Source organism: Tamandua tetradactyla, chromosome 18 (genome assembly GCF_023851605.1).
Source record: "Tamandua tetradactyla isolate mTamTet1 chromosome 18, mTamTet1.pri, whole genome shotgun sequence".
NCBI lineage: Eukaryota > Metazoa > Chordata > Mammalia > Pilosa > Myrmecophagidae > Tamandua > Tamandua tetradactyla.
This window is the reverse complement of record NC_135344.1, coordinates 60,272,199-60,285,297: the sequence shown is the minus strand read 5'-3', so window position 1 is coordinate 60,285,297 and position 13,099 is coordinate 60,272,199. Positions and strand designations below refer to the sequence as shown.

The window sequence follows — 13,099 nt, the reverse complement described above, 5'->3', positions numbered from 1 at the left end:
AGTGACACCACTGAAGGCCAGTGGGGAATGATGGCTGGAGTGAGCGCCATAACAGTAATTCCTGTATTCATTAAGCACCGGTCCCTGTATCTGGGTCATTCTGTGTGGTGGAGCCCCACCTGTTGTTTGAGGTGGTCCCAAGCATCCCTGGGGCACCTGGCAATCCACTTGGTCTAAGGATTCCAGTTTCTTTCAGTGGGGCTTATCTCATGGAGAGGAAGGAGTCTTGGATTTTATGTAAGAACATAAACTGTGTATTTTTTATCATGGTTCCATTTCTCTTCAGGGCACACCAAGAAGGAGTATGGGCTGAGATGTGGCTGGTTTGGTTCTGTTAGGCAGGACGTACACATTTAGCAGCGAGGGCCCAGCTGCCAGCGAGCAGGGCTGCCACAGGGATGCAGTGAGTGTGAGCAAATTGAAGGCAGATGAGAAGGTGCCAGGTGGGCATTCGTGTCATCTTTATAAACTAATACCAGTGAGGCAGCCAAGAGCCAGGCCACCTCAACCCAGTAAATAGCCCCTTCAGTGTCTCTACATAAATGTACAGACAGATGCAAACATGAGATTCTGTCCCGTCTGCAGCTAACTCACCATCTAGGCGCGCTCTCCATGCAGGCTCATTTTAATACTCCTTTTTTCTCTTGGCCTTCTCACCCCAGAAAAGTATTCCCTGCTTTTCTATTAATCTCAGCCCTAAATAACATTCACTCTCTGAAGAAAGGAAAATAAGGAGAAGGTCCTTTGGGTATCAGGAATTTGAGGAGCATGCTTTCTGGATTTGGCTTTGGGAAAGCAGGAAGTCAGTGAAACTGTGCCCTAGGTCCCTTAAATTTTAAAACTTTTTATTGTAGTAACGTGGACAAGCCCAAATTTCCCATTTTAACCACTTTGAAGCCACAGTTCAGGTGTAGTTATTACGTAAGCAATGTTGTGCTACCACCCCCAGTATCCATTACTCCGACATTTTCAGCACCTTAAACAGAAACTCAACACCCCTTAAATAATAACCCCCACCTCTCCCCCACCTTCTCGTGGTCCTTGAATGAAATGAAAGATGCTGTTTTTGAGCGCTCACCTCCTGTCTTTGCTGGGGCCCCCTTGTTCCGGCCGGCCATGGGCATCCTTGCCTCACTCCCTTGTTCGTGCCCCTGTGTGTTCAGCTCCAGCCTCTGCTTTGCACAGCCTTTGGAGCCTGGCCCCGGAGCTCCCATTTAGAAGGTGGAGCCGCAGCATGGACAGTCCCTTGGGAGTTGACCGTCCCAAGTCTTGGTCTGCCAGCTTGGCCTTGATGAGTGCTCTCTGCTCCAGCCTGTGTGTGCTTCCCGCTGTGGATGTGTGGTCAGTCACCTGAAGGGCCTCTGCTGGCCCAGCGCCTGTTCAGAAGGCACTGGGGCGTTAAGGTCGACTTCCCAGTCCTTGGAGGGTGGGCTCCCGCTCCAGAAAACTCCATGGAGCAACTCCAACATCCCTGAGTGCCCCATTGCTCAGGACGTTGCTGGAGCTCTCCTTTGGGTGAGCTGCACTTCTAACCACGGGGTCCCAGCTCCATGAGTTACTGACTATTCTGGACCATCCCTGAGGGGTGAGTTTGATGTTTGCAATTGCCCAAAGTCATTTACACTCAAATCTGGTGAATACTGTATGAGCTAGTGGGTGGCGATCAAGCCAAGGAATGGTGCTCAGGGTCACCAACAAGCAAACGGGAGGAGAAAAATCCTACAGATAGAGTTTTAAGAACATGCGGTGGGTTGGTCGGTTGCCTTCTCTGCCCAGCCTTGGTGTGGATTCCAAAAGTCGCTCCAGAGATATTTGAAGCACGAGCAGGCTCCCTACCTTCCCAAGGAGATAACTGTAAAAATGCAGTTCCTACTAGGTACAGAAGCTCTAGGGCTTGTGTTTTAAAATTGTCATTAGTCACACTCTGTACTGAAGGTAGAAAAAGAAAGCCACTTGATCTGTGGCAAGCCCATCGACTATAGGATGATTGCTCAACCAAGTCAAAGAATCCCTTTTCCCCTCTGTATCTGGGGTGGTCTTCCTCTCTTTTCCCCATGCAGCTGGCTCCTTTTCTCTCTTTTTTCCTGATGACTTTATCTTTGGCCTGGAGAGCCCTGCCATCACATTTTCTTTGTTCTTACTTAGGTTGTGGGAGCAGCTCCCGAGTGTGGTGCCACCCAGCAAGAAAGTATTGATCTGGGGTGGCTTGAACCAGCGAGCACTGCAGTCACTGGGGAGCTCTTTATGCCCAGGGTGCACCCCAAACCCACTAAATCAGGGTGCCACAGGGTGGGTGGTATTCTGCCGGATGGCAATATGTTTTAAAATATGCAGCAAAGTTTGGAAACTACTACTACAAGAGAAGGAGACAGGCCTCTGAAATGTGAGCATGTACGCCTGCACATGGCCACAGCCAACCCACCTTGCATCTTGGAGAAAACATGATGTATGCAAAAGAGCACTGGGTATAGAACCCTGGGCAAGCCATCTCCCTACTGTGGGCCCCGGTTTCCCGATCTGTGAAGTAGGATGATAACAATAATACTAACCAGATCATCCTAAAGAACGAAAGAGATGATGTATGGAAGTCTGTGTAAACCGTGAGGTGCCACGTAAATGCTTCTTGTTATTTCTGCAGATCATCCTTTCATAGAAAGGCATTCACTTCTGGGCAGCCTTGTAACATAGCTGGGTGACGACTGTGGCATTAATTCTTGCATTACCAGGGATAAACCTGAGAGCTGTTTAGGACAGGATTTTCTTTCTCCCTTCTAATAAAGGGGGTGGCCATTTGAAAAGAACCCAGCAGCCAGAACCCCAGAGAACCAGTCACCGTCCTGCAGTGTCAGGGATGGCCCTGCTTCTAGCTGGACTCGTCCCGAAGAGTCCAGGAGGGGCTTGTGGTGGAAGAAGGCCAGCGGTCTCGGAGCCTGGCTTTCACCTTCAGTCTTTCCATCCCGGTTGGGTTTATTTCAAAGTGGTTGAAACCAGGGGAACCTGCTGTCACCGAAGAGCCCCAAGGGATGGACGAAGTGACACCCAATCCTCCAGGTCCTATGGTCATTTCCATCAGCGGCTGTGATGTCTGAGGCCATAAACATCGCCATGGCTCTATCGGGGGTGGGGAAACCAAAGCCTTTTCTTTGGCTCCTCCTCCCCAGGGATCTGAAGCTGGATGGAGGGAGACAGTCGGCAGGGGCCGCGAGCCTGAAGGAGGTCATTGGCCTTGAAGGTGTGGAGCTGGGCGCCCACGGGAAGGTAAGGCTGCCTGGCTTTCCCTAAAGGGTTGGTGCGGACGCCCCCATGAAAGAAGGGGCTCAGCATCCTAGATCCCAGTCTCCTCCTTGTGAAGGGAAAAGCGTGGACAGGTTCCCAGAACTGTAATGTCGTCCCTTCCCACCTCTACCGCGGTGACCAGATGATTGCCACCAAGCCAGTGGTTTGATGGAAGACGATTAGAGTGTCCCCAGAGGGCATTTATTTTTCTGCCAGTGCTGTTTACAACTTAATGTGCTACACTCACCCACCGGTCTCTCTCACACATACACACATACACACACACGTACACACCTCACACTCTGACATGCTGTGCTCTGGGAATAGTGGCTGTGGTTTGAACTTTCTTCAAGGGTCGGTGTCGGCGAGCCAACAGCGTTCCCACTCCCTGCCTGGGGTCAGGCCAGCCAGGTTTTCAGCGTCCCGGTGACCCATGGTCCTAAAAGGTGAAGAGTCCCTCAGGCTTTGTGGGGCAGCTACTGAGCTGCTCAGATTCCTCTTTCATCCACAATCCCATGAGTGAAGGATTGAAAGAGGGACTTGCCGTTTTCCTGCCGGGTCCCGGCAGGTCCTCATAAACTCTCCCAGAGCCCATTTGTGGACCCGATGCTAGTGTTTCTTTGGGGAAACCCTCCCAGGGTAGTTTTGCCCACAGGTGGAGCTGCCGGGCCTCCCTGCTGCACACCAGCCATGTCATCCCTGCGCTGAAGGGGTGGCCTGTTCGCTCCAGAGCAGGGAGGGTGCAGTAGAGTGGAGTATCACAGATGCCGTCTGCCAAGAGAATGTGGCACTTGTCCACACACCCTTATCAGAGACTCTTCGGGCCAGATGTGTTTTGGAATTTCTGTACTTGGTGGATCAGAAAGGATAATGCGGTGTGCATCTCACACACTGCACGACACCCTAGGCTGGCTCTGAGACACTCACATGCTTGGTGATAAGGAACTCTCTCTGCAGCGTAAGGTGACTGGTCACACTAAGTAGGATACATTAAAATTATATGCCACCTTGAGTCAGTTCAGGTTAGTCTGGGCACAGATGGGCCCAAATAAGTGCCACAGTAAATTTCCTGTTTCAGATATATCTGGGTTTTCGAGTTGCAGATATAAGAGTGTGGACCTGAACTCAAGGTGGCAGCTTAGCTTGGTCAGATGCAAACCCAGCATTGCCTGGGAATAATTACTTGCCCATTTTTTTGTCTTTGCCTTTTAGACTGTTTCTTACACCCAATTTCTGTTACCTACAAATGCCTTCGGAGCCCGGAGAAATACCACTGACTCCACCTCCTCCTTCGCCCAGCTCCGTAGCCTGAGCCACCGCAGCCTCTCCCTGGGACGGGCAAGCAGCACCCAGGGGAGCCTCGACACAGGTAACCTGGAGCCCTGCTGCATCTGGGCAACTCGTGGCAGGAGGTACCCCAGTTTTCAGTGTGAATTGGGTCTGCCTGTGGGGTAGGCCAGAGGGCAGGTACCGAGGGAGCAGGATTCACTCTGCAGGCTCTGTGGCTTTGGGGAGAGCCTGATTTCAGGCTGGGCAGGCTCACAGCCTGGCCCCGGGGTCATCTTCTCTCTAACTAGGTGCTTCAGTTGCCAACACTCCAAGGGCCCACAAAGGGAATGTGCCGGGGCTCTGCAACATGCCCACCTTGCAAGGGTGGCCACTCAACTCCTCATCTCCACCATTATCTGGTTCTTTCCAGCCTTTTCCTTGTGCTCAAGCATGGCTTTCTTTCAGATAATCAGGCCTGAAGCACAGGGTGAGGGCTGAGTAGACTTGCCAGCTGAAGGGGAGACAAGTTCTTCCAGCTTTGCCTACAAAAACCTTTGCAAATATTGATAAAAGGGATAAGGCTTTTGCAAAGCAACCTCCTCTTCACCCCCTGAGATATCCCAGGAGAGTAAGGAGTGACGTAGGTCTTGTCCCTGGTGCTGAGTCCTGAAGCATCTGTCCTAAGGGGCAGGCGGCCTGTGTCATGTGCAGCCTTTTGCTTGGGTGCTGCTCTGGTTTGTGGCCACATGACATTGACACATTCACGCCCTTGGGACCAATAGCCCACCCCGAAGCATTCACACCAAATCCTGCTTCTCGGAGGGCACCCCCAGTTTACTGATTTAATCTGCCACGTCCTGTAATGGGAAGAGCTGTCTGCCTCTCTCACCCTTTGTCAAGTTCCGTGCTCTCCTGGGTCACTGAGGTTAATACATCATTTTCTTAAAATGGAGAAAGGGTCAGAATATTAAGAATTTTGTAAAGCCTTTGGGGAGGGCACCCTTCACCAGCATGCAGCGATGCCTGTTAAAAGCCAGGGCTGGCGGTGTGGTTCTGGGCGAAATGGCCTGCGCCCAGCCTTTTTGCAGCCTAACTGTATACTGAGCATCTGCCCAGCCGCCCCTGGTTCCGAGGGTCCCAGGGCCCTTAGTCATTATTTTGTATGTGACCTTCAGGTAGCAGCCTGGGAGACTTTATCGACTATGATCCAAATCTTCTGGATGATCCCCAGTGGCCTTGCGGCAAGCACAAACGCGTTCTCATTTTCCCTTCGTACATGGTGAGTAGCGCTGGTGAAGTCGGTTTGCCTCTTGCAGCAGCTCAGCTCGTGACTTTGCTTGCGTTAGCCAAGGGCCTGCTCTGCCTGGGGCTGGGGTGGTGGTTGTGAGCGAGTCTCAGAGACTGCTCTGAAGACCTTCCTTAGGGACGCTGCAGTGCTGGTTGCTTACGGGAGGACCAGCAGCTGCCTGGGAGCCAGGGTTATGCTGGTTACCTCGCCTGTGTACCTCTTTCAAAGGGGCGAGGGAGCTGGATGGCCAGTGTCTATAAAAGCTCCCGGCTCAGTTCCAGAGAGCCTCCCCTGTGAGGGGGACGTGCAGGCTTGTATGGCCACAGACCCCACTGGGGGAGGACCTGGCCCATCGTCAGGAGCAGCGAGTTCAAGTTCAGCTGTTTCGTGTTCCTCGGTCACTGTAAGCCTCTGTGTTCAGTCTGAGCAAATATTTGGCACCCAGGCTCTGGATGACAGAATTCTCTCTTGGGAAAGTGAAAGTAGGACAATGCAAAACCTTTCCATGCTGTTTTCATTTCACGGACTCTTCCTGTTTTTCCCTTTGTGTAATTTTGGTCTCTGCTTTGGGCTGACCATTTCCCACAACTGGGGGCTACCATCTCCCCAGCACCAGCAGGGACCTGATAAGGTCCTGTGAGCTTTCTTTGGGCCCACTTGCCTGACTCAGGGGCAAGCAGAGCCCTGCTACCGTGGTGGGGGGTAGGGGGGTGATCGGGCTTGCAGGGGAACTCAACGGGCCGGGCCCACCACACGCAGCAGCAGGGGGGGACAGCTGGAACACAGGGCGCCCTCACCCACCGCCTCCCACTGGGGCCTGATTTGTGCCCAGCTGTGGCTGGCCGAGCCAAGCATTTCTGCCTTCCCTCTGTCCCAGCCTGTGCTGTTCTCAGAAACCCCAGGAGTGAGGCAGGAAGTGTCCCTCTTTCTGTCCTAGGAACCTGTGGCTGCCAAAGCCAGAGTGGGAACCAGCCCCATGTAGTCAGAGGCCCCCGAGCTCTGAAGTCCTGGGCAGGAGTGGGGTCCCCTCTAGCCCTTCCACACTGAGCATCTGGCAAGTCGCTTCTGTCAGGGAAACTCCAGAAGGAACTGGGGCCCTTGTCCATTCCTCTGGGCATATCCTCTTTGTGAAATGTGGCAAATAATAGCTCAGAAAGCATTCCAGTATGCCACACTGAGTCCAAGTGGATTTCCAAAGGCAATTGGTTTTCAATTGCCCCTGCTCTTTCACTTCCCGGTCCTGGTTACCCACCTCCTAACACCGAAAGCAAAACCGTAGCCTCGCGAAGGTGGGTTTTCCCACCCTGTGACCTGTTGGGCTGCAAACTTCCAGGTACATCTTTGCTTTCTCCGAGGTCAGAACAAAATAATTGTTCAATAAATGACCAGAATCATTGTCCTGGTATGAAGCAGGGAGCTACTGGAAGTCTACAGCTTGTCTGAGGGTAAGGACGCTGTGCCATACTTGTTGCTTTAAGTTAGGCAGGCAGGAAAGTGTTGCTCAAGTGTCCCACAGAACCGCTTGCAGCCCATGGGGAGGAGGGGCGTGCGGGGCTGAGACTAACTCCCTCCACCGTGCAAACTCCCTTTCTCTGTACCTGCTCGTGCTGGAACCTTCCCTCCCTCAGCAGTGGGTGGCAGAACTGCTGACGTAAGGAGAGGACGCAAAGTTGGTTCCTTGAGCCAACACTTTAACCCGTTTCTAGGTAAACAGGAATGCGAGGGTGCACTCTCTCTTTTTTTTTTTTTTTCCTTTTTTGTGAAAAATAACATATACAAAAAAGCAGTACATTTCAAAGCACATGGCAATGATTAGTTGCAGAACAGATTTCAGAGTTTGGTATGGGTTACAATTCTACAATTTTAGGTTTTTACTTCTGGCTACTCTAAGATACTGGAGACTAAACGATACATCAATTTAATGACTCAGCAATCATACTCATTTGTTAAACTGTACCTTCTCTTCAAAATTCCATCATCACGTTGATCTTTCTACCATTCTTTAGGGGTATTTGGGCTATACCCATTCTAAGGTTTTCGTGTTGGAAGGGGCCATCGATAATATGGGATAGGGGGATGGAACGAGTTGATGCTCTGGAGAGGCTGGGCCCTCTACGTGTCAGGACTTATGTGGTCCAGGGACCCATCTGGAGGTGGTAGGTTTCTGGAAGGTTAGTGCATGGAACCTTTGTAGAAACTCACACATTGCCCGAAGTGTTTTTTAGGATGGCATGAATAGTTTAGGTTGGGGTTTGGCAAGTTATGGTAGGTAGCGATGTCTAACTGAAGCTTGAATAAGAGTGACTTCCAGAGTATCCTCTTGACTCTATTTGAACTCTCTCAGCCACTGATACCTTATTTGTTGTACTTCTTTTCCCCCTTTTTGTCAGGATGGCATTGTGGATCCCATAGTACCAAGGCCAGGCTCATCCCTGAGAGTCATCTCCCATGCCGCCAGGGAGACTTTCACCCCTGGATGTCATGTCCCATGTAGGGGGCAAGGCAATGATTTCACTTGCAGAGTTGGGCTTAGAGAGAGTGAGGCCACATCTGAGCAACAAAAGAGGTCCTCCAGAAGTAACTCTTAGGCATGTCTGTAGGTAGGCTAAGCTTCCCCACTACGCTTTACAAAAGCAAGCCTCAGGATCAAGGGCTTGGCCTATTGATTTGGGTGTCCCTAATGTTTGATACAGTATCAAGGGTTTCCTCAGTGGTAAAGTTTAGTATTTCCATATTTTTTCTCTCATTCCTTGAGAGACTTTGCCAGTACTTCTGATTATCTGCTTAATAGACTCTGGGATGTATCCAGGCATTATGTTAAGCCTGGATTACAGGATTAAAGGTCTTCATTCTTATTCTGGGCTCCCTATGTTTGGGTTAAGTGATCTGTCCAGACAGATTGAATTAGATTATGTGCTACAGAAAATTTAGGTTCTGGACAAAATAAACCTTTCTTCCCTTGGTCTCAGATTGTAGATAAGGTTCTAAAATACAGACAATGTCTTCCTTACCCCTGTGTTCTGAATTACCTTAATCCCGACCTGATCAGCTTTATTCTTATCTCTAAATACCAGGTTATACATACATAAAACAGCATCTCAAAATCCAGAAATAAGTTACCACTCCAGACTAAATGTGACTGCTATAAGAGCTTACATCTAGGCCCCTGTTTTCTTATAAATATTTTCTAAATGAGACCATACAATAATTGCTCTTCTGGTTCTGGTTTATTTGCCTCATCAGATGTCCCAGGTTCATTCACGACGTTGCCTGCCTCACAATGAGGATGCACTACTTTTATCACCGTGAGGTCTTTCTAGGGCCAGATCTATTTTCTCCTTTAAATGATTTCATTTTAAAGTTCTAAGGTTCAGTGTGTGTGTGTGCGCGTTATGCATTTTTCCTCCTTGGACAGCATGCCAAGCTGACTTGCCAGGTCAGCATGTCTTGCCCTCCTGGTTTTCTGTTCCCTAATGGATCATTTTTCATTTCACCATGTTGAAGCTTTCGTCTGTGCTTCCTGGAACAATCCATTCTTTTTGAGAATGAAATAGTCTGTGAGCTGCATTTCCCTGGTCAGCTCCAAACAGCCTCCATCTCCTTCTAATCTCGCCATGAATAACATGTGGGAAACCCACTTTTTCTGTCCCAGCTGTGAGCGTTCACATCGCGTGCCCCCAGGAGACCTGCACTGTGGTGTTTGGGTTTTGTTTGCTTCCTTCATTTTTGTGCGTGGAGTGCCAGATGTAGAATTCACCCACTCCATAGGTGTCGGCTGAGGTTGCTCTGGGCCAGGCCTGTTCTAGGCACTTAGGGGAGGACGAGGGACCCATAAGCAACTCCTCCTCGGTCCCGTAACAGGGAGGGGAAGGCAGACTGTCAACGAGAAACCAGGCGCCGAATTCGGGGGGAAGGCGAGGAAGGAACATCACAGAAAAGTGGCAGGGGGTGGTGGCACCTCGGAGGCTGCATTTCAGCGAGTGCCAGGTTCTGGTAAGAGAGACCCTGTGTGGGAATGATGTTGACTCTGTGTGAAATTAATAGTTTTAACAGTGAAAGTAACTACACATGTGCGTGCACATGCACACAGGGGAGACAGCGGACTGAGGAAAGAGGGGCCTGAAAGCCGTCCTCCCCACCCACCTGCGCCGGGCCCCCGAGCAATGCCTGCAATGGGTCCGTGACACCACACTGGCTGGGAGAACCCCAGGGGTGTATGACCCCACGTGTGAAGCCCCCTTTGAGGGTCTGGGGCACGTCTGGGACCCTAAAGTGGAAATGGGGTAGGAGTTGTACCCAGAGACAGACCCAGGTTCATTCTGTTCTTTCCTGCTGCAGCATGAACCCTCTCCCTTTGTCCCACCCTCCTCTATTCCCCTCCTCCTCCCCCACCTCTCCTCATTCCCCTCCCCTCCCCCACCTCTCCTCATACCCCTCCCCCACTCCCACCTCCTCCTCATACCCCTCCCCCACCCCCCACCTCCTCCTCATTCCCCTCCCCCACTCCCCCACCTCCTCCTCATTCCCCTCCCCCACTCCCCCACTCCCCCACCTCTTCCTCATTCCCCTCCCCCACTCCCCCACCTCCTCCTCATTCCCTCCCCCACCTCACCTCCTCCCCACTCCCCCACCTCCTCCTCTATCTCTGGGGTTTCCAGCTCTGTGCTCGGTGACAGGGCAAGGAGCATGTCCCAGGTCCAGGCTGACTGTGTGCACTGCCACCCAGCTCCCTAAATATCCACACATGAGGGCCGAGAGAATTCCTGGATGCAGAGGGGGGGAGTTCCCCAATTTGCATTTGAGGGGACTGCTCGGTCGGGGGGCTCCTACTGCCACGTGACTGTCTTCCTTGGACTTCTGAACTCAAGCTGCCCAGGTTTGCCCCAGCCACGGCCCAAACTTGAGCACTGGGGTCTGTCATCTGGTGTTTTGGGGTGTCCTGTTCCTGCAGAATTTCAAGGGTCCAGCAACGAGCGCCAGGCTGCCTACCGCTAGGGTGTGCACCTGGCTTTTGCAAAATCAAGCAACACTCAGAGTGGCACATTAATCCTCTCATGTGAAACCCTGCTGCAGCCTTTATTTATCTCTTTGCATATTAACACAAAATTGACACATGATAAAATGCACCCATTTTAAACTTATATGTTCTAGTTTGCTAACTGCTGGAATGCAATATACCAGAAATGGAATGGCTTTTAAAAAGGGGAATTTAATGAATTGCTAGTTTACAGTTCTAAGGCTGAGAAAATGTCCCAATTAAAACAAGTCTATAGAAATGTCCGATCAGAGGCATCCAAGGAAAGATACCTTGGTTCAAGAAGGCCGATGAGGTTCAGGGTTTCTCTCTCAAGTGAGAAGGCACATGGCGAACACAGTCAGGGCTTCTCTCTCGGCTGGAAGGGCACATGGCAAATATGGCGTCATCTGCTAGCTTTCTCTCCTGGCTTCCTATTTCATGAAGCTCCCCGGGAGGTGTTTTCCTTCTTTATCTCCAAAGGTCACTGGCTGGTGGACTCTGCTTCATGGTGCTACAGCATTCTCTGCTCTCTCTGAATCTCTCTCTCCAAATGTTTCCTCTTTTATAGGACTCCAGTAAACCAATCAAGACCTACTCAAATGGGTGGAGACATGTCATCCCCTAATCCAGTTTAAAAACCATTCTTGACTAAATCACATCAACCAGGGAGATGATCTCATTACAGTTTCAAATATACAGTATTGAATAGGGATTATTCTACCTTTATGAAATGGGATTTATATCAAAACATGGCTCTTCTTAGAGGGGCATACTTCCTTTCAAACCAGCATAGTATAGTTCCATGAATTTTGTAACCATCACTCTGAGCAAGATAAAGAACATTTCCATCCCCTTAGAAAGTTCCATCACACTCAGAGCACCCCTCTCCTTGCTGAATTGCTGTTGTGAGTTCTACCGCCATCAATTAAACCTGTTTTGGAACTTCACAGAAATGGAATCCAATGGTGTGGGTGAGCTTTTGGTCTGTCCCTTTCACACGTCTTACTGGTGTGAGGCACCCACGATGGGTGGCTCGGGTTTCCGGTTTGCAGTTACGGAGCTCGTGGTACAGAAATAACCCGGTTTATTTATCTATGCTCCTGCTGACGGGCACTTGGGTGGTTTCCAGTTTGGGGATATTGTAAACTTGGCTTTTTGCGGCCATACAGTTTCATCGTTCTTGGGTAAATTCCTAAGAGTGGCCTTTCTGGGTCACGGAGTAGGTGCTAGATAGCCAGCCGGGAAGGGAGTCGGATATGTCTTTTCACTTCCGTTGATTGGAAGTGTGATATTAAAAGGCCTCAGTTAGTACGAGCTTTAGAGGCCGGGGGCTGCAAGGCTGATGAATCGCAGAGACCTGCCATTATCACGTTTAAGTTGGACCTTTTCAGAAGCGGCCTTATGTTGGCAGTTGCACGAGTACGTTTTTTTAGCTTTGATCTGTGCCAGTCAGTCCCACCATTATCCATTGTGAAAAGGCGAAGGTGAGATTCTGAACTAAAAAAAGGAAAATCACAGGCAGACACGGAAGCCAAATTGCCGCTGCCCGTGGCCTGGGCTCTGGGCTCCTGCCCAGGAGTGTGCATGGCGCCCCGGGGGGGGGGGGGGCGGTGGGGGAGGTCTGGGGTCAAACCCCAGCCTTTCCTGCGCTGCACCTGGGTTATAATTAAAGGTTCATTAGAAAGTGCTTTTTTATCATCAGGAGCTGGCAGCGGAAGTCAGTAGTGGTTTTTCTTTTATGGGTGTGGAGAGCAATTAAAAGGAGAAAGTGAGACGGTAGAGAGAATGCCAACAACCTTAACTGTTGTTTGAATGGGTTTCTGAGTCCTTGTCATCAGAAAGAAGCCTGACTAACATCCTTTGTATTAACTATAAGATGCAGAAATCTCAAGAGACCATCTCTTGGTTTATCGCCAGGATATTGTGCCTATTTCTTTCTTTGCTTAATATCTAGGTCTGAACACTGGAGAGAAACCCCTCTTTCCAGCCTGTCATCTCCCTAGTGATGGGGGAATATACTAGAGAATTTAATTTTTCAGTACAGTAGAAGATGCCGAGCAGTGGGACCATACAACTATTAAAAGGAAGACCTACTTAGTCTTCTGTCCGGTGGCTGATTTGACTGAGGTTGTTGTTGTTTTACCTGAAAAGCTATCCCAATGGCTTCGGTGTTTGTTGACCTGTCTGCAGGTGGATTTGTTGTGAAGCTGGAGCCCCAGGCCCCTCTCTGGTACCTGTCAAGTCCAAAG

General features: G+C 50.4%; 1 protein-coding gene across 2 annotated transcripts in view; it reads left to right on the top strand.

The window, feature by feature from the left end:
• Positions 1 to 13,099, top strand: part of CABLES1 (Cdk5 and Abl enzyme substrate 1) — a 127,393-nt gene that overhangs the window by 102,645 nt on the left and 11,649 nt on the right. For both annotated transcript variants that reach the window (XM_077135802.1, XM_077135803.1), the window contains 3 exons: positions 3,162 to 3,258; positions 4,489 to 4,645; positions 5,721 to 5,824. In XM_077135802.1, coding sequence (XP_076991917.1) covers positions 3,162 to 3,258; positions 4,489 to 4,645; positions 5,721 to 5,824 — 358 coding nt within the window. The remainder of the gene's footprint in view (positions 1 to 3,161; positions 3,259 to 4,488; positions 4,646 to 5,720; positions 5,825 to 13,099) is intronic.